The 23582-nt window shown below is 41.9% G+C and overlaps 1 protein-coding gene across 2 annotated transcripts in view; it reads left to right on the forward strand.

Moving 5' to 3' along the window:
• ALK (ALK receptor tyrosine kinase) overlaps nt 1–23582 on the forward strand; it is a 745837-nt gene that overhangs the window by 689950 nt on the left and 32305 nt on the right. The window contains exons 14-21 of one of the 2 annotated variants that reach the window (XM_048511093.1): nt 945–1076; nt 3056–3200; nt 4396–4454; nt 5290–5398; nt 8817–8918; nt 10440–10592; nt 13658–13765; nt 17193–17379. In XM_048511093.1, coding sequence (XP_048367050.1) covers nt 945–1076; nt 3056–3200; nt 4396–4454; nt 5290–5398; nt 8817–8918; nt 10440–10592; nt 13658–13765; nt 17193–17379 — 995 coding nt within the window. The remainder of the gene's footprint in view (nt 1–944; nt 1077–3055; nt 3201–4395; nt 4455–5289; nt 5399–8816; nt 8919–10439; nt 10593–13657; nt 13766–17192; nt 17380–23582) is intronic. The other variant, XM_048511181.1, reaches the window with a different exon arrangement.

Here is a 23582-nt window from a genome sequence, read left to right on the forward strand (position 1 = left end):
GTTATGCAGTCAAAGAGGAAAAGGTTAAATATTCTTTATCCTATCAGTCACTTTTCAAAGTCAGATTATCAGTCTCACAGAGCTATTTTGAAATGAAGACATGGCAATCCTGTAGTTTTGTGAGGAAAGGCAGCACAGAATCATTTTAATAAATAAAGACTGTGGCTCCATTCCACACAGCACAAATAAGATATCCTAAGGACCTAAAAACAGTGTCTTGGAAAGGAATTCTGCTCAACCTTTTTCCCAAGATATCCTCAGGATCCCTTATTTCTACTTAAGGCATCTTTTTTTGAAAACACTTTGAAGTGCATCTTTTTTTCCTAGAGGTGACTGCAAGTCATTTCCTGCCTGCCTGTGTGGAATGCAGAGCTCAGAAGGTGTCTTATTTTTTTCTCCAGCCAACCATTTCACTCTCTGGTCAGTTTCACTCTCAGCTTGTGCCTAACATTTTGTGCACTGCTCAAGGGATATTCCCTGCCTCCATTTGCTGATGGTTGTCCCATAATGTTTGCTCTGCAGGCTCCGATCCTGGGCACCTTTTCAACCCAAAAAGTACATAGCTGTACTGAGCTCATCCTGCCAATTCTGGCAATTCGCGACAGTTCAGAAGTTGCAGGGGAGGGGGGCGTGTCCCCTGGCCTGTGCGACGCGCCAGAGGCCGGAGGACACAGTAAGGCATTTGTGAAGGGGGGGATGGCGCCTTTCAGCCGCTGCCGTTCGCACGGCAGCGGTTGGAAGCCACTGTTTCCCAAAAACCTCGCTCGGGGAGCGAGGTTGGGAAACAGCGGCTTTGCGCTGCTGGGGGGGAGCAAGGGCGGCGTGGCTGCGATGCAGCTACGCCCACCATGCGAACAGCTCCCTATGGTGCAACATTATGGTCCTGGGTGTATATAGAATCCCATTCTTGCTCTTTGACCTTGGACTTGTTCTTTCTTCTGCAGGCCAGCCATGTCATACGGAAAGTCTGCATTGGAGAGAGTAATGTCGTTGAAGAGGAAATTAAAGCAAATAAGACCATCCATGAATGGGCAGGAGGAGGCGGAGGTGGTGGAGGAGCAACTTATGTATTTAAGGTACAATCAACTATAGCCTATACAGAAATGTTAAGCCATACCCTTCCACCTGAATGGACAAGGTTACTGACTCTCTCTTCAATTTATTTGTTTGAAAGGGAGAATATGAACTTGGCCTTTTCATGAGCATTTTAATTGGAACACATACTGTCCAAGACTTTTTGATAAATAATTCCCTTTTTTTTGCATTCTCAATTTGACTGTTATCAGATCTACATTTCAAGTTTTGATTATATATTTCAAAGGGTTACACTTGCAACTTTTTGTTGTTTGAGAATCTATGCTTCCGTGAAAAGTTTGAGCAGGAAATATGATGCCTAGTGTACTGATAATACACACAGTTCAGTCTGTGCTTGCTTAGAGGTTCAAGATAGTGCACGTCCACTTGTTATCTTGTTACTTCAGAGACTTTTCTGGGGATTTCAAATGTTTCAATGCACATTGCTTTGTTTTCAAAGTGCAAGGAAAGTCTTTGTTTTCCTATAACATGGACACTGGGACTTCACTCCAGAAGTTTTATAGTTAGGTAGGTGATCTTTTTTCACTTAAGTGAAAATGAGGGTGTGCCAGCAAACAATATGGCTTGCATTTTGCTGATGATACCAGTTCTTGGCCAGAAGTGCTTGCGGCAAACCATGCCCTAGTAGTACTGCCAGTATCTAATTGATGCACCTTGGCTGTGCAGGCCAGGGAGGCAATGGCAGACCTGAGCCATTCTTGTTACCTTCTCTTGCACTTCCAGCCCCATCAGCATTGGTAGTTTTTTGGTTGCTTAGGCAGAGTGCCAAGTGAATGTGGTGCTTTTGGCATGCCCAGCAGGGATTGCCTACCTCTTCTTTGTACCATTGATTCAATGTGGTTGAGGGTGGAATTGTGTTCCAATTTTAGTCTTAGGGCAACCCTTGTTACTGAGGTTGGTAGGTACCATGCATTGAACAGTAGAGTGTAAGAACTCTCTGATACGATCTCACAGGTCACAAAGGCCAACATCAGTCCTGCGTGTATTCGATTGCCAGAATAAATTTATTTATTTATTTATTTATTTATTAGGTTTATAGACCACCCTCCCCCGGAGGGCTCAGGGCGGTGAACAATATAAAGAGCACAATCAGTTAAAATACAATATAAATATAAAATAGGATGGCTCTAATAAAAATAAACCTTACTCTATTAAAATGCAGCATTAATTAATTTAATTCAAGATGGTGCCTACTATCATTCCCACAGAAGCCCCAGAGAGGGGGTTGATAGGGTCTTAATGATGTCAGAGAAGAACAAAAAGGGAGGGAGGGAGGAAGGGGGCCCTTATCAACGGCTAGTCTCCCCAAAAGCCCGGTGGAACAGCTCAGTCTTACAGGCCCTGCGGAACTCAACGAGATCCCGCAGGGCCCGGACAGCTGGAGGAAGAGCATTCCACCAGGCCGGGGCCAGAGCTGTAAAGGCTCTGACCCGGGTGGAGGCCAGCCGTATCATGGAGGGGCCAGGGATCACCAGTAGATTGGCCTCTGCCGAACGCAGAGACCGATTCGGAACATATGGGGTAAGACGGTCCCGTAGGTACGGAGGCCCCAGGCCGCGTAAGGCCTTAAAGGTTAACACCAACACCTTGAAAATGATTCGGTATTCAATTGGTAACCAATGCAAGCGGCGTAGTACAGGTGTAATATGTTCTCCCATGGCACCTCCTGTAAGCATACGTGCCGCTGCATTCTGGACCATTTTTAATCTCTGAATCAGACGCAAGGGAAGGCCCGCGTAGAGCGAGTTGCAATAGTCTAGCCAGGGATAAAGCTGCTTTCCTTAGTAGATTAAATGGTAGAACTAGCAGTCTCTATTAATCTTTCAAGTACAGATACATAAATAAACCAGTCCTAGGTTTGTGTTGTGTACTATGCTGTAAGCAGAGTGTGGGGAATGAAAGTGTTGTTCACATGTCTGACAGCTAAAATCCAGTTTCCTTCTCAATTTAACCTGTTAAGGTGGAGAATGGAAAGCCGGTGCCCTTGATCATTGCAGCAGGAGGTGGTGGCAGGGCCTACAGGGCAAAAGAGTTAACATTTCTCCCAGAAAGGTTGGAGAATGATACAACAGTCCCAGGAATCAGTGGAAGACCAGGAGCAGCAGGTAAGAAGTAGTCACTGATTCATTCAAAGTTCCTTGCCCAGCCATAAAAGAAAAGTTGATTAAAGCCATTGACCAGTAGCCAAAGAAGCAATATCATTATGATAGAGCTTTGTTTACTGTTCATGTGGCATCTTTTTTTTTGGGGGGGGGGGGTTGTCAAAGAAACAAGCAGTGGTACCGTTGCAATCCAGTTTATCTCATCAGCATGGTAGCTCTTGCAGGGATAAGTTATCCCAAAAAACAGTTCCATCTGCCCATATGGCTCTCCCCTGTTCATCTATATAATTTCTTTGGATCACAAACCACTGTCATTAACAAAGAGGAACAGCTCATGAGTTGAAAGTATGAATGTGGAGTCCACAGCTGTGACTTTATTTCCCTGCTGTGTCATAGACTTGTTTGTGTCACCTTGACCAAATAACAAATATTCATAATACTTCTTAAACATTAGCTTCTTGTTTTGTCTTTTAACAATTTTTTATTGTAATGGAAAAGTTAAGAATGATTAAAGTTGTGATTTTTTTACATATTATTCAAAAAGGGCTTTTTGTTCCAAAAAGATCTTTATAGTCTTTGAACTCTAGAATGTGCTTGTTTAGGATAATTTTTGAATATAAATTAACATCAAACTGGGCATAGAATTACGACCAGCTAGTACCACTTCACAGCACATATCTATCGGTTCATGCTCTTAACTGGACAGGGCCAGTGTCTGTATATTACATTGTGGCTTCTTCTCCACCATTCAACAGTTTTGCTTATCTGGAAAATATTTTAACTGTCCCCATGTCCTCTCAACGGTCTACAACAGATTCTGATGATTGAATTGTTTGGATAGAAAAATGTCTGCATCTGTTTATCAGAATGGCTGCCTCAGAATGAGTACAAACAGAAGTTGGAGCATGACCTCAAAGACATTTCATGTTGTGAAATATGATCTGTTGTTGGACCCTCTGCTCTTTTACCAATACTGACCAGAAGAGCTAAAAGTATCCAGCAAACACTCTATGTAAACTGCTTTAACTTTTCCCCATGAATTCTGTTTCAGTTTTCCTACCATTCTTCAGTACTATTCTGGGTTGCCCTGATGCTAGTGTTGGGAAGAAAATAATGGTCACAGATTTTGTTAAATTGACCCTCTGTTAATTGTCACTATATTGACCCTGTGTTAACTGACACTATATTAACTTCCCAGCATCAGAAGTCAAGATCATGTCTGATGTGCAAATGATATTACAGTACAAATATAAACAGGTTTAAGTATCATTTTTTTCCTCCACAGATTCCTGAGACCTTTATCTTTTTGGGATAGATGGATTTTTAGCAAAGAACTTTAGTCTTCCTTCCAACAACTCCCAGGAGTTCTTGGTTCTGACACTAACAGCCTCATCCGGGAGGGAATCAGCTCTTGGAGGCAGCACAGGGCCATGCTGGCACATTTGCCCACCCTGCCAGTGTGCGGCACTTATGCTAGCTGGGAGGGCAAACAGGTAGACAGGCGGGCACCACAGAGCCAGAAGAGTCTGTGCCCTGAAGAACCACGCTGGCCTAAAGATATAGGCCAGCATGTCTGGGGGCAAGCTAGAGATGTTCTTGGCAGTGGAGCTGACTTTAGTCAGCTTCCACCAGGCTTTCGAACTGGGAACATCCCCGGCAAAGGTCTTGGACTTACACTACCTGAAAGGGTGGCATAGATCCATTTTGCCCTGTGGAGGACTGTCAGGCAACCAGGAAGCTTCTGAAGCTTGTTGCCTTCCCGAACTGCCTGGAAGCCCTCTGGAGGCAGTGTGTCATTCCTGGCTGCCAGAGTTCTTTGGATTGGGCTACTAGACTTGTTTAAGACCTTGTTTTTATTTGTATTGCAGATATTCACCATTGTCCTTACTTGCTGAATCCCTATACTTTTACTCACTGAATCCCTACTTAACAAAGTTAACATTGGTGACACAGTCTCCCTAGAAGAAACCCTGTGTCACAACCATGATATTGTGTGTGTGTGTGTGTGGGGGGGGTGTTGGACTTCTGGGGTCTGCATTTTCAGATGTAGCAAGACCTTATATGAGTTGCTTCTCCTTCTGTTAAACTGCAGGTGGTGGCGGTGGCTGGAATGATAACACTTCCTTCCTCTGGTCGGGAAAGTCCTTGCTGGAAGGCGCTACCGGTGGAAAATCCTGCCCCCAGGCCACGAAGAAGTGGGGGTGGGAGACAAGAGGGGGTTTCGGAGGGGGTGGAGGGGGGTGCTCCTCAGGTGGAGGAGGCGGAGGATATATAGGTAAAGTGGCTTTGTGTTCAAGGTGTCCCTTCCCTTCCCCTAGTGTTAATGCTCAACATAAAGCTGAAACAAAAATTCTATAGCTGAAATATCGATACCTATATCTATTTATTTGAATGCTATACAATCCATTGTGTTTATGCAGGGGGGGTCTATGAATCTGCATGGCCATGATTGCACCAATTTGGCTATCTTTTGCTAGAATGGGTGCTTTTGGGATTGACTACTGAGCATCCCAGTGGTATTTGGAAAATAAAAGTTTTTAGCCCTCATGGCTATGAGAAAAGAGGTAAAACATGTGGACAGTTCCAGCCAAAAGATCAAATTTCAGGAAGAATGTAATTGCACGAACTTCCAGTCCTTTATATCCCTGATCTTTTTTTAAAAAATCAAAATTATATCATGAACCCAAGTTTTTAAAGCAGCAATGAAAAACACAATTCATATACGTTTGTCTGATTTATTTCATACATGATTTTCCACTTTCAAACTCTTGTGGGGAGAACGGTTTGTGCAGAATTCTGGAGTCCCTGTGCATATGTTGCCTTTTATCTGTAGGTGAACATAATATGATTTACATGGTAGTCAAATGCCGTCAGAAGCAACAGTCTGGGATCTCATTTTCTGAAAACTAATGGCATGTCCACATGGCTTTGGGTTTTTCTGGGGCCTAGTTAGCCCCAGTTTATTGTACTAGATCACAGAAGTTGAAAGTGCAGCTCTGCCAAACTCTGCTGTGATACTCTCTACTTAAAGTGTCTGTTAACTAACGCTGGTGACATAATCTACCTGGAAGAATGCTGGGCAAAATTAACCCTACATTGTGGAAATTCCTGTCATGTGGACATGCTGCAAGTCTTCAAAGTCCTGGTGTGAATTATGAATCATGATGATGTGCTGAAATTTTTGTTTCTGCTCAATAGAGAAAAACAGGAGCCATTTACTGTGCTTTATTGCATGAAGGTATTTCTGTCACGAACGCTGCCACCAACATACAAAATGCAGAAGACAATTAGTTCAGTCTTCATAGCCGATTCTTTACCCCCTTGCTCATTTCTGATATTTGCCAGGGCAGCTAGCACCACAGCAGAGTTGGAGGCCTACTGCCACAGGCTTTAGAGCCAGTAGTCAGACACTAAAACGATGTTCTTTGGGGCTAGACTCCAGTCCACAATCGTCTTTTAAAAGCCTCCAGTGTCTGTTGTTAATCTCTTTTGCCATCCCACATCTGCTTATATGTGGGTGGTCTTCCACATTTTAAATGACTAATTTTCTTTTTGACTACATCATGGAATGGATGGCTCCGGGGCAAGCTGTGGTGAGATAATCATCGGGTAATTTTGTTTGTTTTGTGACTGGTTACTTGAATGCTGTGACCCATACTGAATTCGTGTTTAAATTGTACTTGCCACATCTTGAAAAATGTGAACTCATGTTCCTACCAAGGCATGACAAATTGGTTCTCAATGCAATGCTAAGAAAATTGCCAAGGCATTCAGATGACTGTCAACATGTCAAAATAAAATCACCTTATGCCGTTTTCATCACATCTCTGGCCACCTCAAAATGGCCACAAACATTTGGTTGCAAGGAATCCACTTATTCCTGTTTGAAAAATAATGAATTGTTATATATATTAACGTATGTGACAGCCAATCCAGTTTAGGGATTAAGGTGTCAGACTAGGATTTGGGAAACCCACGTTCGAATCCCCACTCTGCCAAGGAAGCTTGCAGGGTGACCTTGGGCCAGTCACACACTGTCAGCCTCAACCCTAGCAAGTATTTGGATGGGAGAACTCCAAGGAATACCAGGGCATGACACAGTGGCAAGCAATGGCACCTCTGAACATCTCTCGCCTTGAAAATCCTACAGGGTTGCCATAAATCAGCTGTTTATATATATATATTAACATGCACCGCCTCTAAATAATCTGTGATTTTTCAAGTTCGCCAGTGTGTTTTTTTCAGTTCTCTAACTTTCCTCAAAGCAAAGTAAAATAGTGATTTGAGGATTGATGGAGCAGTTGGTTGGATTGAGCAGGAATAGGAACCAGTGATGAGAAAGGAATTTGTACCATATGTAGTAATGAGCCAGCATCTGAATGTTATGGCCTTGTGGCGGCTGCATAATATTTATCACCTTGTGGTGGCTATGAGAACACATATTCCTCTACCCTAGATAGGTCGCACAACCAAATAGAATAAAGAAGAAAAGCAATCTGGTTATTGCGTTCATTGTATAAAGGCTTGGTTTTTTGCACGTTGCCTTTTTCAAGCTTTCAACCAAATGACTATGTGCAGATTTATTGTGTAGCACTCCCCAAATTGTAATTTTTCGTGCTCAGTGGCTCAATGCTTCATTAATACCACAAGTCTTATTAAACTTGAAGCCTTGGAAGTGAAAGCCTTGAGGCACACTAAACTTTGATCCACTACAGTCTCAATTGAATTTGCCAGATGAATTCTCTGTTAGGTGCTCCACATTTTACAATGGAGATTATTAGCATCGTTCTTTTGCCTTGCAAGGTGACAAATTCCATCATGGTTGCCATGCTAGTCTGCTGCAGCAAAAAAATAGTATTGGGACACAATTATATTGCATATACATTCATGGCTCAGAGTCCATTTTATCAGTTGCACCTACACTGGGCATGAGCAGGAAGAGCAAGAACAATATTGTACACAAACAAAACCTGAAAATGGCACTTCCTTTCTGTAATGAGTGAGCCAGTCTTTTGACTTTTGTAGACTTCCAAGTTGTGTAGAATAAAATTTACTGATGAAGTCTAGTTCAGCAATTTTGCACTGTAATCACACTTGAACCTTTTGGGAGGTAATCTTTAAAACCCTGTAATAAGTAATCCTGGAAGAAGGAATGCATTCCCAAGGGTTTCTGAGCATTACCATTGTAAATTTATGTCTTTCCATCTTTTTGCTTATCGGCTTATCTGTATGACCTGTGTTAAAACGGTATCTACGCAAGAAAAGAAATAGAGTTGGTTGAGAGTGGCTCACACCTACCCTGACTGGGTCTCGTATTCATTCTGGATTCCATATTGGTGTTCTACATAGAATTATAATGCACTTTCTGCTGTCTCTTGCACCCTTTGGCTTCACTGTAAAAAAAGTGAAATTAATCTGCTAGATACTCAGGACATATACATTTAACCACTCAAGTATCTGATAAATCAGTTTCTGGCCCAAGAAAGCTTGTAGCAGGCTGCATTGTTGTATTTTAAAGTGCCCCAACAGTGCATTTTTCTTTTATTATTTATTTATTATTTATATATATATAATTCAGCAATATAACAACATTCTGAGGTATTTTCATGTTGTTGGTAGGTGGTAATGCAGCAGAACATAATGATCCAGAGATGGATGGAGAGGATGGTGTGTCTTTTATTAATAGCAAATATGGCTCATTGTATACCCCAGCATTAAAAGGTACGTTCATCAACTAGAGAGTAATTTTCATTGTGTGTTTTTAAAAACTTTGAGTTTGGAAAAGGAAGGTGGAATGAATATAGGCATCTTGTCTCCCGGAGAAGGCTGTGTGTTCTCAAATTCATGCACTGAGGGCTCTTTAGAAACCAAGAAAGGCAGGTCTTGGTTCTTTCTTTTTGAAGCTTTGCTGAAATTGGTGGGTAAAAACAGTACACATACACACACACACTCTATTCATTTCACAGACCTTTTCCAATTCCCAGTCCTAATCACTATGTACTTCATCTAATCCCAAAGTCATGGGCGAAGGGTTTTATAGTCAGGAGACTGCTGTTTATAAAAGATTATACCAGCTGCCTGTTTGTTGCCAGTTTCTTACTTTAAAGAAAGAATCTATAATTTTTTTGTACTTCAGGGATTCTTTAAGGAGCTGTGCTTCATCTCTCACTGTTCTTTCCTCCAAGATCTAAATGACATTTGGGTTTTTTCGCTTTCTATTTTGAAACCTCTTGAAAAAACCATTAAAACATATTCTTGTATGTAAAGTGTTAAAAAAAGTATTTCTGCTTCCCAGAGATGAGAATAGACTGCCACTCTCTGTAGGTTGCTGGGGGGGGGGGGTGCAGAGGGGGGTCTTCCTACATGGAGACATCTTCTTTCCCCTCTATCTTCATTTGTCCATTGGATAAGTTCAGTGGTTAAGGATCTATCCAGAGTTTAAATGAACCTGTTCGAAACATCCTTCAGTTTGATCCAATGAATCCAAGACTGTAAAGCCCCAGAAGAGCTAGGACTGTCACATGAAAGGACTATCTGCTGTCATATAGACATGCTGGACACTTAAGACTATTTTTGGCTCTGGGTGAGCCCACTTTCAGAAGTGAGGTGGTTAGCCACCAAGGACATGTCTTTTTTCTCTTGTTCTTGTAAGAACTCTTTCTACACAGCTGTTCACCCAAAGGAAAAAAAATGGTTTGCCCTTGTATTATTTTAATGTCTTATTTTTAATCTCTACTATTGGAACTATTTGATATTATGCCTTGTAATATCATGCCGTATGCCCACTCTTTTGCTTTGGCCTTTGGAAATCAATCTTTTGACTTTTGTGGCTGTATTGTTGATTTTGTGCTGTTTTCTTATTCTTTTTGTTTTAATTTTTTGAGAGTATGTGGTAAACATCTTTTAAACAAATATTGAACAATTGCTTACCTACAACCCAACCTCATTGTAGGCTTGACCAGAGGATTATTTTCCTAATGAATACAGCAAGTTGCAATATTTAAATCTACAATTCAGTATAGTTAGCTTGACTGATAGACAGCCTCAAACATGACATTGGGATGGGGTGCACTTTCTGATCTCTGCACATGCATGAAATGGCAGTAGAAAAAGTTCACATGTGGCCTCCTGATGTATAGCCACCATGCGCATCTTACAATGACAGGATATGTGCATACTTAGACATTACAGACTTGCAACTGTCATGCAAATAAGTAACTTTCCCTCCTGTATGTTCCTTAGTGACAGAAGGACATGGGGAAGTCGAAATCAAGCTGCATTTGAATTGTAGCCACTGTTATAATGACATCTGCCATGTGGATTTGAAGACCCAGGAAATCATTTGCAGTTGTGCTCATGGGTATATGTTGGCAGATGATGGCGACTCTTGCATTGGTAAGGAAATGGACAGGGTAGGTCACCTTTGGGCCTCATGTGGCATTTTGTGTGTGTTGCGCTTTCAGACTGTTTAGATCAGCATGAGCTCTCTGAAAAACTGGTAAGAATGATGCTGAAAACACTACAATACAGAGCTCCAGGCAGACTGAGCCCTTTGCTATATTTCAATTACCTGAGAATCTTCAATATGAGATTGCAGCTATCCTGCTACTGGTATTAGGTCAGTTAAAAGTTCCCTGCAGCTCTGAGCATGAAGTCTTGTCACAAACTTAAGGGTATGTTTGCTGCTATCTTGACTCACTTCATAATATATCTGATCAAATTAGTTTCAGCCTATGAACTCTTATGTTCTGATAAGTTCAGGAAATGATGCAGGGCCTTTTGCTTTTCTATTTTGTCTCATCCCCTCCCATTCATCCCATCTGTTGCCTTTGCACTGTACAAAAATGAGGGTGAACCTCTGCTATAATCAGCTTTCCTGGATCTGTGACCTCCAATGGCTCATTGTTCCACGTTCCTCAATTAAGAGCAAGCCATTGAAACAGATGGTTTTCTATCAGGAAATTAACATGGGCACTCAATGGATATGAAAGCAAAGCTATAAAAAACTGGAAGACAGAAAATGTTAAAATTAGTAGGGCCAGAAATCAAACATCTGTCAGTTTCATCTAGAGTGAGAGTCACTGCTATGGCTGAGTGAGGAAAAGGATTGTGGAATATTTTTCTAAAAATACATTCTTGTCAGAAACAAATTATTTGTCCAGAAAGGGGAGGACTCCATGAGCCAGGCTGTGATCAGTCTCACATCAGGACAGGAAAGCAGCAGCCATTTTGTCAACTGTCCACATGTCCACATATACTGTAATCTACAGTTACATTCTTGAAGTTGCCTTCAGTACAAGGAGTCATCTCCTTCCCAGTCTTCTCTGGAGTTCAAGCAGGAAAACTATTTGTCCTTTACTATGTAGCATAGGAAAAAGATATGCAGCCTACAAGATGTCATGTGCTTTATTCTCACTTTACCAAGAATACATTGCCTATCATCATGTTTTGCTTATTCACTAACTGTAATGATTAGGTGTGTTACCATTTTATCAGTATTTGGGGGGTTCAGGTTTAAAAGACCTGGAAATTTTCAAAACATCCAAAAAATGAACCCCCACATTGGTATTTGGGGGGGGGGGGTTCTGTTAGATTTCGTTTAGAGTCATGGATGTGCCCAGTAGTGTGTGTGAATGCAGTTTATAGAAACTTCTCCAGAGACATAAATGTAAAAGGTAAAACTTTCATTTATTCAAGCATCTTCAGTTCACAACTTTGTTCCAAGAAAAGGTAGATAGAAAGAACCCTAGTCTAAAGAGATTACTTTCCGTACAACAAGTGGGCACAACTAACGCGCCATCACGTGTGTGGAGGTGAGAGGATGCTGCAGTGGGAAATGCCCCACTGAGCAGGCTGCCATTGACCATGTGCTCGGGTCAAAGGCTAGAGCAGAAGTGAGGCTAGCATGGGGAAGAAAGGAAGTTAGTGGGTGGTCTCCTGGCCCAGACAAGGAGGGCAAACAAGAGAGGCAACATCACAGTTAGAGTGAGATACACAGCACCCCCCAGTGTCCAGGCATGCAGAAGTTGCTTATTCCAACAGGTTCTCCTGGGGTTTTTCAGAAATTCAAACATTTGCAAGTCTATTAAACCTAATGCAAAAAAAATCCAAACCCCCTGTGGGTCTCAGAGGAGGCAGGTGGTGCAGAGCTTAATGCTGTGTTCATCTGGGTATAGCTTTCAGCTCTACCACCTGCCACCTCTGAGACCCATGTGGACTTTGGAGGCAATGGCACAGAGCTGAACACTGGGTTTAGCTCAGCCAGGCCCAGCATTCAGCTATGTGCCGCCACCACCACCTCTGCACTTATGTGGACTTCAGAGGTGACAGTGATCAGCAGGTAAGGGAGAGGGAGGGTGTGCCACAAGGAACAGCCACAGCTCTCTGACAAGCCTATCTGTATGATACATTTGCTTTAAAAAAAATCACATTTTTAGGTGTAGGCATTTTTAAAAAATAACTTTGATGTATCCTATAAATGTAATGTGTGCAAAGATACCAATAATTAAAACCTTAATCAGTCTGTACCATTTTTTACAATATTCCAAAGCTGAGTATGTGTAAGTGGTTTCAACTTTACTCCTGCTCACAGGTTACAGTGAACGCAAGCATATCTTCCCTGCGCAAATGTACATCTGTTTGCAATTTAGCTGCTAATATTCAGTGGGTGCCTGCAGATCTCCTGGAATTAAATCTGATTTTCAGACAACAGAGATCACTTACGCTGGAAAAAAAATGGCTGCTCTAGAGGGCAGACTCTACGACATTATACCCCAATGAGATTCCTCCCCAAGAGCTGCTTTCCCCAAGCTCCACTTTCAAATCTCCAGAATTTCCCACCCAGGAATTTTATGAAAGAGCCAGTGCACTTTCGTTTCACAAATGAAACAAGGCTAGTACTTGGATGAATGTGAGTTTCAGAATTTTCTTGCTAATGAAAGCTATCCTACCAATTACCCATGTGGGGTCATAGCCTGGACCGTATACTATATAACTGCAATGTGTGAGCATGAAATTTCACTCTGGATCCATAATTCGACATCCTGAGAACATAGATTTCATTTTTCTAAAACTTTACTATTGTTCGTGACTGAGAAAATAGGTTTGAAATTGAAAGCATAGCCTTGCTGAAAATTCAGGGGGCTGTGTAGGGTTCAGCAAAGTGCCTACAATAATCAGGAGGTAGAGCTTCAGTGCAATACTGCTCAATTTTCCCAAGGTTCAGTTGGGGTTGCCTCAAGGCAGAATTATTTTCCAACCCATTGTGTATGTGTATATGGGGGGCACACTGATCCAGAAATGTGTCCTCTTACACTTACAGATGGTTCTGACTACTCTGTGATTGGAGATGTGTGGATGGATGGCCATGTGACCACTTTTAAGAATTGTTCTAAGGAGGTTTAAAGCCTTTGTTTATGGTTAATGTTTAATGCCTTTTTGTCTCTGTTCATCTGTTCCAGTTGAACCCATACTGCCTAAGAATGGTCCCCCTCTCTCCTTGGTCTTATCAGTAGTAACATCTGCCTTGGTTGCTGCACTCATTCTCGCTTTCTCGGGGATCATGATAGGTGAGTTCCTTGCTGGCCCAGGATGTGAGGAAAGCAGCAACACTGCAGCACATGATGCATCCTCATACCTGAGTCATCACTTTACATGACATCACCTGGCTACCATTATGGCAATTTTAAACTTCTGTTGTTTGATTTTAATATGAACCCAGTGAACTACACAAGTTTTATCTGGCATGCAGAATAACTCAGGTCCCTTTAACACACACAGAATAATGCACTTTCAATCCACTTTCAATCCACTTGGCAGCTGGATTTTACTGTGCGGAATAGCAAAACCCACTTGCAAACAATTGTGAAAGTGCATTGAAAGTGCATTATTCTGCATGTATGGAAGGTGCCCTTGTTTCATATATAATTCCAACACAGCAAATGGCAAATAATAATTGTTGTTGTTACCATCATCTTTAAAATACTTAACTTTCTGCTTCCAAAGGGTAGGGCAGTTAAGAACTAGATGAGATGGCAGGAGATTTGGAACTGGATCTTCATTGCATTTCTTTTTAAATTGCTTCTGTTCAAAGTCTTGCTTTGGATTGGAGCCACACAGAAAGGAAAGGGGTTTGACTCTTCCATCTCCACATACTTTGTTCTGCCCAGTTAACAATTAAAACCACACATGCACTTTATTAGCCTTAGAAGGAAAAAAGGCCTGCAATTTTTTTTCATTTCAATCTGTCTGCCTATTGCATTTTATCCAGCCCCTCCTCCAAGATTTCCAGAGCAGTATATATTGGTTTCCTCTCCTCCATTTTTCCATCATGAGAGCCCTCTGAGTTAGTTTACGCTGGAAGAGAGAGTGGCTGGTCTAACAGCCACCCAGCAAGATTTAATAGCTGAGTGGGGATTGCCTAGATTCTAGTCCAGCTCTCTAACCACAACAGCAGACTAGCTTTCATGGATAATAACAAACAGTTAAGTTGATAAAATCATGCAGGGATGGAAGAATTAGACCCCCTTTATATGCATGATTTTCATACGCAGTTGACACAAAGCTATTATTGAAAATAATAGCTGAGGTTTTTTTTCTGAACCGCAATAATAAGTAAACATCTGGCCTCCCGTGGGTTCATAAAAGGGGGAATAGAATAGCTGAAGCCATCTCTAGTTTAAAATTTTATGTATTTTAACTAATTTATATTTATATTTATGATGTTTTAAATTTTTATGTTGTTGGAAACCGCCCTGAGCCTTCGGGGAGGGCGGTATACAAATATAATAAATAAATAAATAAATAAATAAATAAATAAATAAATAAATAAATAAATAAATAAATAAATAAATAAATAAATAAAACTTGGTGTGAAGAAACAATACAGGAAGTAGCTCTAAATTTTTCACTTATGAACAGGAAAAAAGTAATGGTACATGTAGTAAAAATATAATTTTTCGACTTTCCTGGTTTTGTGATTCTTGTAAACTAGGGATAGCAAGCTCCTTGGTTTTTGTGACCACTCTTTTGTTCAGACGTTTTTGGAAGGAGGGTGCAGTGGTATGTTACCCTCCCACAGATAAATGACTACAGCAAAATTTGAAACTGCCTGTAGACTCTCAACTACATTTCCATGTTTGGATTCATGTATTTCCTCACAAGTATACACCTTCTCCCCCCACCCCTTATTTGTCTATTCCTTCTAAACAAATTGCACCTTTCAATTCCCATAATCCAATTGTGAGTGTCATTCCACCAAGTTTCAGTAATGCCTGGTAGGTTGTAGTCCCCTTTCTGTATTAACCCTTCAAGTTCCTCCTGCTTGTTTCCTATGCTCTGTACATTAGTGAAGAGACATCAGAATTCATGGGTTATATGCCCTGAGGTTTTTTTTCTGAACTTACCTGTGAATTAATGTTTCCTCGTATGTGTGCCACTCCCCACGAACCTTTTGTGTTCTTAACTCCAGTTACTGGTATCATACTAAGCTTTGAACACTCCTTATCAGGTTTGCAAGAGTCTTACTAAACACACTTTTTCCTACTATCGTGAAGGGCAAACCATCTCCTGATAGAAGAGCTTCATCTCATAAGCTGTGGTCAAAAATTCCTGACAGCCCCATCCACGTAGCCAGTCATTTATTTGCAGTCTTCTTTTCCTTCGTAAGCCACAGCCTTTGACAGGAAGAACTGATGAAAACACAACCTGTGCTCCCAGGTCCTTCACCTTTTGACCCAGAGCCACATAGTCTCTTTTAATACTCTCCTCAATCAGCAACAATCACTTTCTGCAATCAGCTACAATCAGAACTCCAGCAGCAATCTTTTCTGCTCCTTCTCAGAGACCAGCTGTCTGTTGTCTGCCAGAAGAGATACACTGTTCTATAGAATTAAATCTGTAATCCAACTACTACAGTACCATGCTAATGCGCCCAGAGTCAAGAATATGCTATGGGAGCTTCCGTGCACAGCCCCAATTAGTTTTTCAAAGTATGTTTTTGCATGTCCAATTAATTCTGGTCTGCATTTTCCCTCAAGGCATGTAAAGCTCCCATAGGAACTTGGAAGGTTAAAACAAGGACTGGGCAGACCAGGGTGGAATCCATAAAAAGTTATTCTAAAAAAGGCAAGGTCAAAAAATGTATGAGAAAAATCCAGTAAAGAAAACTAGCTGAAAAGCTTGGTGAAATTCCTCTCAAACATCTCTGTAATGAATGAAGCAGCTCTCTAGAGTCCATGCTAGAATGGATACTTCTCTATGACAGAAGGAAGGCAGTCCACTACCATGGAGCAGCAAACAGGGCCAATATCCCAGTTTGAAAAGAAGGGAACACAAGATGCACAGTGGGGGTAAAAGACCCAGGTTTTGAATAGATTTACAATTAAATGGTAAAAGACAACATGCATTTTAATGCATTTCTGGTGGTTATTTTTATGCCCAGCATTAATTTGAAATATGGGCACATTCCTGAGGAAAGTTCTGGTCGGAAACATGGTGGAGGACTGCCTTCATTCCTAAATGGCACTGCAAGAGTGAGCAAAGGAATAGGCAACCCCAACATGTAGTGCAAGAACTGAATCTGTACTTCTGTTTAGACATGTTCAGTGGTAACAGATCAGTAATATCATTAAGCAGTGATGCAGGCCACAAAAAGCATATAAACAGGTAAAATACCACTGCAGTTGGCTCCTCCTCCACACATTCCTTCCAACAGTAGCAGTTGTGATGAGCATACAAGCCCTCTGTCATGACAATGGCTACCACTCAGCGGTACTGGTCAAGCAGCCCAGCCATCCATGGGATACAACCAGTCTTCCCCACATTTCTTAAACCCATACACTCAGGAAGTAGTATGATAGCCCCATCCCAATATCTATGGCAAACAATTTCTGAGTAAGCATTGGAGAAGTAGCCAGAGTCCTGATTGCAGTTTTTATTCTGGAGAGTGGTCATTGAGAAGACCACATCCTTAACTTCACTGTGCTCTGTTTTTAGTGTACCGCCGGAAACATCAGGAACTGCAAGCCATGCAAATGGAGTTACAGAGTCCTGAATACAAACTGAGCAAGCTGCGCACCTCCACCATTATGACTGACTACAACCCCAATTATTGCTTTGCAGGAAAGACCACTTCTATTAGTGACCTCAAAGAGGTTCCTCGGAAAAATATTTCTCTGATAAGGTAAACACATTTCTGACTTCTCTGTGCATCATAAAAGACACTCAGAAACACTCCACCAGAAATGCACATGAGCCAAGTACACATATGCATCTTCATTTGTTTCCTGTTGCATATGAACTCTGATAAACAAGCACAGGAAAGTGCTGCTAGAGTCAAGATAGCATTTGCCATCTCCGTATATAAGCTGGGTCTTCCACAGTTTGCTTTATCCTGATGATTAGGCAAAGAAATTCAACACCCGCTTCCTGTAGATGATCCAGAAAGCCATTGTAGGAAAGTTCAAAAATTCCTCAGGCATTGGCCTTGAGTTGGCCAGGGTTTTAGACAATGCTGCCATCTGGTGCAATGACCTTTAGGAAGTTCCCTCAGTACATAGATTACTGGCAGTGCAAGTGACATCAGCAAATGCAGCAACAAGAGAGACTGTTTCACCAAACAACAGGAATGGCAACCAGCGGTATTAAGCCCAGGTTTATTAGGAATCAGTTTTGAAGGAACATTTTAATTTGCATTGAATATTTGGAGCTGTAGCTGACTGAACTTACATCAGTTCATTTGTTTTCACAGCACAGTGGGGCCACTTGTTATTTCATGCATACATACACACTAAAGGTTAGGCAGGTCACCAGAGTGAATGAGATAACTTTAAGCACCGTGCATCTGAACATTTAAACATTTCTCATCTAAATCACCAGCCAACATAGTTAAAACTTCCTCTGGTTTCTATGGATTTAGAACTTCATGAATTTGTATGGATGTAACAATGTATCCATTTATGCAGTTTTTGATAGGGTGGGTGAGGTGTAAAGGAATGGAAAATAATGTCTCTGGAGTTTATGCTTTCAGGCATTGCAGACCACAAATATAAAATCTACTGTAAATAACCATTTGTTGTGGAAATGTGTTGATATTTGCAAGTGTCTGTCACAACCAGTCATGAAAGTGTTAACTGTCTGTGTATAAACAAGGTGTTGAGGTCACATTCTAATGAGCTGACCTATTGATTAGCTATTGGCCAGTTTGATAGCCATTGCTTACATGTTTGTGAGCACTTATATCTGAAGCTATAAAGTTAACTTGCTTTCTGTGTTCCCCTACACTCAGACACTCAAACTCTGACTCTCAGTCCTTACCATGTGCTGAGACAACTATAAATATGGCCCCTTCCGCACACACAAAATAATGCGTTTTCAAACCACTTTCACAACTGTTTGCAAGTGGATTTTGCCATTCCGCACAGCTTCAAAGAGCACTGAAAGCAGTTTGAAAGTGCATTATTCTGCATGTGCGGAATGAGCCTATGTAATATATAATCTCCATATCACCCTATTTTTTTAGCTAGTAACGTTTTATACTAAGCAACTCATTAGTATCTGGGTCTTTATTGGTATCTGCTAAACTCTGCTAATATCCACCCACAAATCAGTCCTTGTCCTAATATCCCAAATCACACTTGAGAAAATCATGGAATCTTTTGGTCTTTGAATTCTGATGTAATAAACCTTGGTGGCAAGGGTAAGAATGGTGGAAGAGAGAGAGGCAACTTATTGATAAAGTAATTTTAGTAACCTGACTGACACAGACATGAAACCGACAATGGTGAAAATTTCAAACCAAACCCTAATTTAAATTAGGGTGTATCTCTCCCAGAGACAATGTAAAGGGGCAGAGGAAGAGTAGTACACTCAGAGGAGGCAGCCAACTTTCAGTGAAAGATGCGGCAACTGGAAACAGGAGTATGGGAGAAGAAAACAAATCATAAGTTACTTCATATCACTGGGGATTACCCAGCTCCTTTTATACTTCTTATTTTACCTGGACTTCAATGGTGAAGCCTGTTCATTGGTCAAATTGAACAAAAACCTTCCTGTTGTGATTTTATTGTACCAAGGGGTGCCCATTGGTCAATTTAGGACTGTGCTTTGATTAGTACAAGTGAGGCCCCAGATCCTACTGGTGTGGTCTTTGGGGTTCAATCTGTGGTAGGACGGTGAAATCAACCTATGAGTGAAGGGGAATCAGAATACCTTTGATGGTGGAAGAAGAGTGATTGATCTGATAATGCATTGCTCTTGACACAGAGGTGGGGAAACGGCTGTTTGGTTGTGAGATAAGCCTTTTCTTTTATATTTCTGCAACAGAAGGAGCTAGAGAATTATTTTTTAAATGAAAGCTTGTATTTCAGTGAACCTGATAAACATTTTGCTATACTGTTATATCACAGTAACGCTAATTGATTGCCAATTAAAAATATAAAAGCCTCCTCACGCCAGGGGTAGGAAATCACCAGCCTAATAGCCATGACTTGTGGGAGGCCAGGAGCCATCTGCCATTATCAGGCTGTGGGGGTGGTTCTGCTGCCTCTGTTGCCAACAGCAGGAAGAAGCCTCCAACTGAATGATGCTGGCATGATAAGTCTGGGTCCAGTTCAGTACTGTCCCTTTTAAAATGTAAGAAGTCTGCCTGACAATCAGTGGTTGGGAGAAGAGATGCCAGCTAACAGCTGTTCCCTGAGCCAACTGTTTCTCTCTTTCCATCCTTACTTCCTTCTCCCAAAACACTCCCAGAATTCTGGGAGATTATTTTTTTTGTGACTCCTGGAATTTCAAGGCAATTTTGGGGTAATTTTGAGTATCTCTGAACAATCAAAAATGACTAATTACCACTTTAATACCTGAATGCTTACCCCTTGTAGAGCTGCCTCATGCTGGGTCACAGAAATGCCCCATCCAACCCAGCACTGTCTACCTTCAACTGTCTGAGGCTCATAGACAATGGCTTTCCCCAGCTCAGACACTTGAAATTATTTTAGATGGATATGTCAGGGATTAGTCTTGGGGGCAGGCACATGTCAAAAATGTGCCCTTCACTGACTATGGGATCACCACATTTTTATCACCTTAGAGTATGACAAAGGCCCATTCCACCCAGAACATTTAAAATGTCTTGTAGACTTTTAAAAAAAGAACTGTTTTGGGTTTTTTCCCCCACACAGTGCATGAAAATAAAACATTTCAGGCCAAAACAGTTCTTTTTCCTGCCTACCACCTGATGAAGCTTGTCACTTTCATTTTGTTGCATCCACCATTTGGTGCTGCGGCAGAGATTCTCTGTGCAGCAGGCTATTTGCTGAAGGCTTTCGGTGGAGTTGTCCTCTGCTTGCAGCTCATCCACCTGTGATTTCACTGTATAAGGTACTCTGAATAAACTTAGTTTGAACTTGTGTGGTCAAAGGCTTTCACGTCTGAATTCAACTGGTTGTTGTGGGTTTTCCGGGCTGTGTGGTCATGGCCTGGTAGATCTTGTTCCTAACATTTCACCTGCATATGTGGCTGGCATCTTCAGAGGTGTATCACAGAGAGAAGTCAATTACGCACTGTGTCCAGTGAGAAGGGAATGTTTAGTGGGGTATATATTGTCCATTTCCCAGGGTGGGGAACCAATCAGTAAATGTTTGGGTAGAACTTGCTATGCAAAGGTATGGTTAACTGCATTGTGTTGCAGGTGGGGTTTTCAGTCCATTTACATTGGTATTTGTATTTACATTCCCTGCAGCAGCAACAGTATTAGTGAATGCAAATCCTGTATCTGGGTGGAGTCCACTGTCCATGAACCTAGCATGCCCTTGGCCTTTGATTCTGGTGTTTTTTCATTACTGGGAGCCAAGTTTTGTTTATTCTCAGAGTCTCTTCCTTCTTGTTGAAGTTGTCTTGGTGTTTGTGGATTTCAGTGGCCTCCCTGTGTAGTCTGACATAGTAACCGTCCAAGTTGTCCATAATTTCAGTGTTTTCAAATAAAATGTTATGTCCAGTTTTGTTTAGAGTATGTTCTGCTACTGCAGATTTTTCAGGATGGTTAAGCCGACAGTGTCTTTCATGCTCTTTAATATGAGTCTGAATGCTACGTGTCTTTCATGCTCTTTAATATGAGTCTGAACTTTATCTAATCTGGAGGAACCGGGTTTGATTCCCAGCTCTGCTGTCTGAGCTGTGGAGGCTTATCTGGGGAATTCAGATTAGCCTGTACACTCCCACACACGCCAGCTGGGTGACCTTGGGCTAGTCACAGCTTCTCGGAGCTCTCTCAGCCCCACCTACCTCACAGGGTGTTTGTTGTGAGGGGGGAAGGGCAAGGAGATTGTAAGCCCCTTTGAGTCTCCTGCAGGAGAGAAAGGGGGGATATAAATCCAAACTCTTCTTCTACTCTTCTTCTTCTGCGTTTAGTTTGAACTGGCAATCCCGCTTGCATTGCTTTTCTTGTTTTAGTTTTCAATGAGGCATCTTCCAAGCTACAACAACTCAATAAGAGATATTTTGAGTAGTCATAGCTTCAAAGATGTCTCACTGAAAACAAAAGAAGGAAAAATAACACGTGCATGGGATTGCCAGTTCAAACTAACTTTATTGATGAACTTTATACAATGAAATTGCGCATGGATGAGCTGCAAGCAGAGGAAATCACTGTTGGAAACCTGTAGCAAATGGCCAGCAGCAAGAGAATCTGTGCAACAGCCCAAAGGCGGATGCGAGCTGAGGAGAAAATGAAAGTGGAAGCTGGTAAGTCGGGCAGGATATATTTTATTTATTTGTTTGTTTGTTTGTTTGTTTGTTTGTTTATTGTTCCACTTATATACCGCCCTCCCCCGAAAACATTTCCTGCTTTCTGCACAGCAAGCAGGGAAAGTTTTGAAAAATAAATGCTGTTTAGCATTTTCAAAATAAAATGTTTTGAGGGAAAATAAAACACCTTCCAAATGTTTTGAGGGGAAATTCCAGTGAATACGTTTTATATTTCAGCCTCAAAATGTTTTTTTGTGTGTGCGTGTTATGAGGAATTGGCCAGTTCTGGGAAGAGATAATGGGGAACACTGTTGGTTTTTATTATCTGTGTTACAGTCCATCCCTTTATTTTTAAATAGTGGGTGGCCCTACACTGATAAGAATGACTTGCTGGATCAAAACCTCCAGCAAGATTAATTGATGGTTGCTATCAAGACAAGGACATTTTAGTATGTAAAGCTATGTAAGGATGCTTGATTATGGAAAAGGTGATGTTCTGAGATCCCAGTAATAAAAACAATAAAAGCCCAAATGGGAAACTCAGAAACATGAGGTAGAAATTTCTTTGTTGGACCCATGTGTTTGTTAAATACCATCAGGTCACTTTGGATTCATGGCAACCCTATGAATCAATGTTCTCCAAAATGTGTTATCATTAACAACTGTGCTGTGGTCTTACATGCTGGAAACCATGTAATGTTCTTCATTTCTTGCTGGCTTCAACCTTTCCTAGGCCGTTTCTGCATGGCGATGATCGGGGTTGGGTCGGCGTATTCCACGCCGGCTCCAACTCCCATAGGGACCGCGTTATACTGAGCGAGTCCAACGAGAAACAGTCGTGGGAAGACGGCGCCAGTGGGAAGCGCCGTGTCGCCCATCTGGGGCCGACTTCCTACGATGTCTGTGGCCATTGGCGCATTGTCGAAACTCTGGGGACATGCCCCCCTGCCCTGCGCGACTGCTCTGGCAACGCAGGGCAGGGGGGCAGGTATCCCAGGAACCTCGGCGACTTTAACGCTGGATGGCCGAACAGAACCACGGTAGGTGAAGCAGATTGAGAGGGGGGAGGAGGGCAGCCTTCGAGGAGCCACTGCCGTTATCGCGACGGGCAGCAGCTCGAAGTCTTACGCCCGTTCCGAAAACCTCACTGGGGAAGCGAGGTCGGAAAATGGCGGCTTCGCGCCGCTCGGGAAGCGCGAGGGTGGCGCGGCTGCAGAGCAGCTGCGCCCTTCGTGCGAACAGCTCCCTGGGGATGGCGTTTTTGCCGTCCCCAGGGCACTGTTAATGGCCTGTGCGGAAAGGGCCCTACATTATTATCTTTTCCAGTGAGTCTTGTCCTGTCATTATGTGACCAAAGTACAGCAACCTCAATTCAGTCATTTTAGTTTCTAAGGACAGTTCAGGCTTGATTTGATCTAAAACGCATATATTTGTTCCTGTGGTGGCCCACCGTGTCTGTTACATTCTTCCTATACCACATGTCAAAGAAATCTACTTTCAGCCTGTCAGCTTTCTTCACTGCGCAGCTTTCGCATCCATATCATGCCACATCCTTTCCCTTAAGAATCTTTCCTTGCTCTTTCATGGCTGCCCTCCCTAGTCTCAATCTCCTTATTTCTTGGCTGCAGCCTTCGTTTTGGTTGA

This window comes from Sphaerodactylus townsendi, linkage group LG01 (assembly GCF_021028975.2).
Source record: "Sphaerodactylus townsendi isolate TG3544 linkage group LG01, MPM_Stown_v2.3, whole genome shotgun sequence".
NCBI lineage: Eukaryota > Metazoa > Chordata > Lepidosauria > Squamata > Sphaerodactylidae > Sphaerodactylus > Sphaerodactylus townsendi.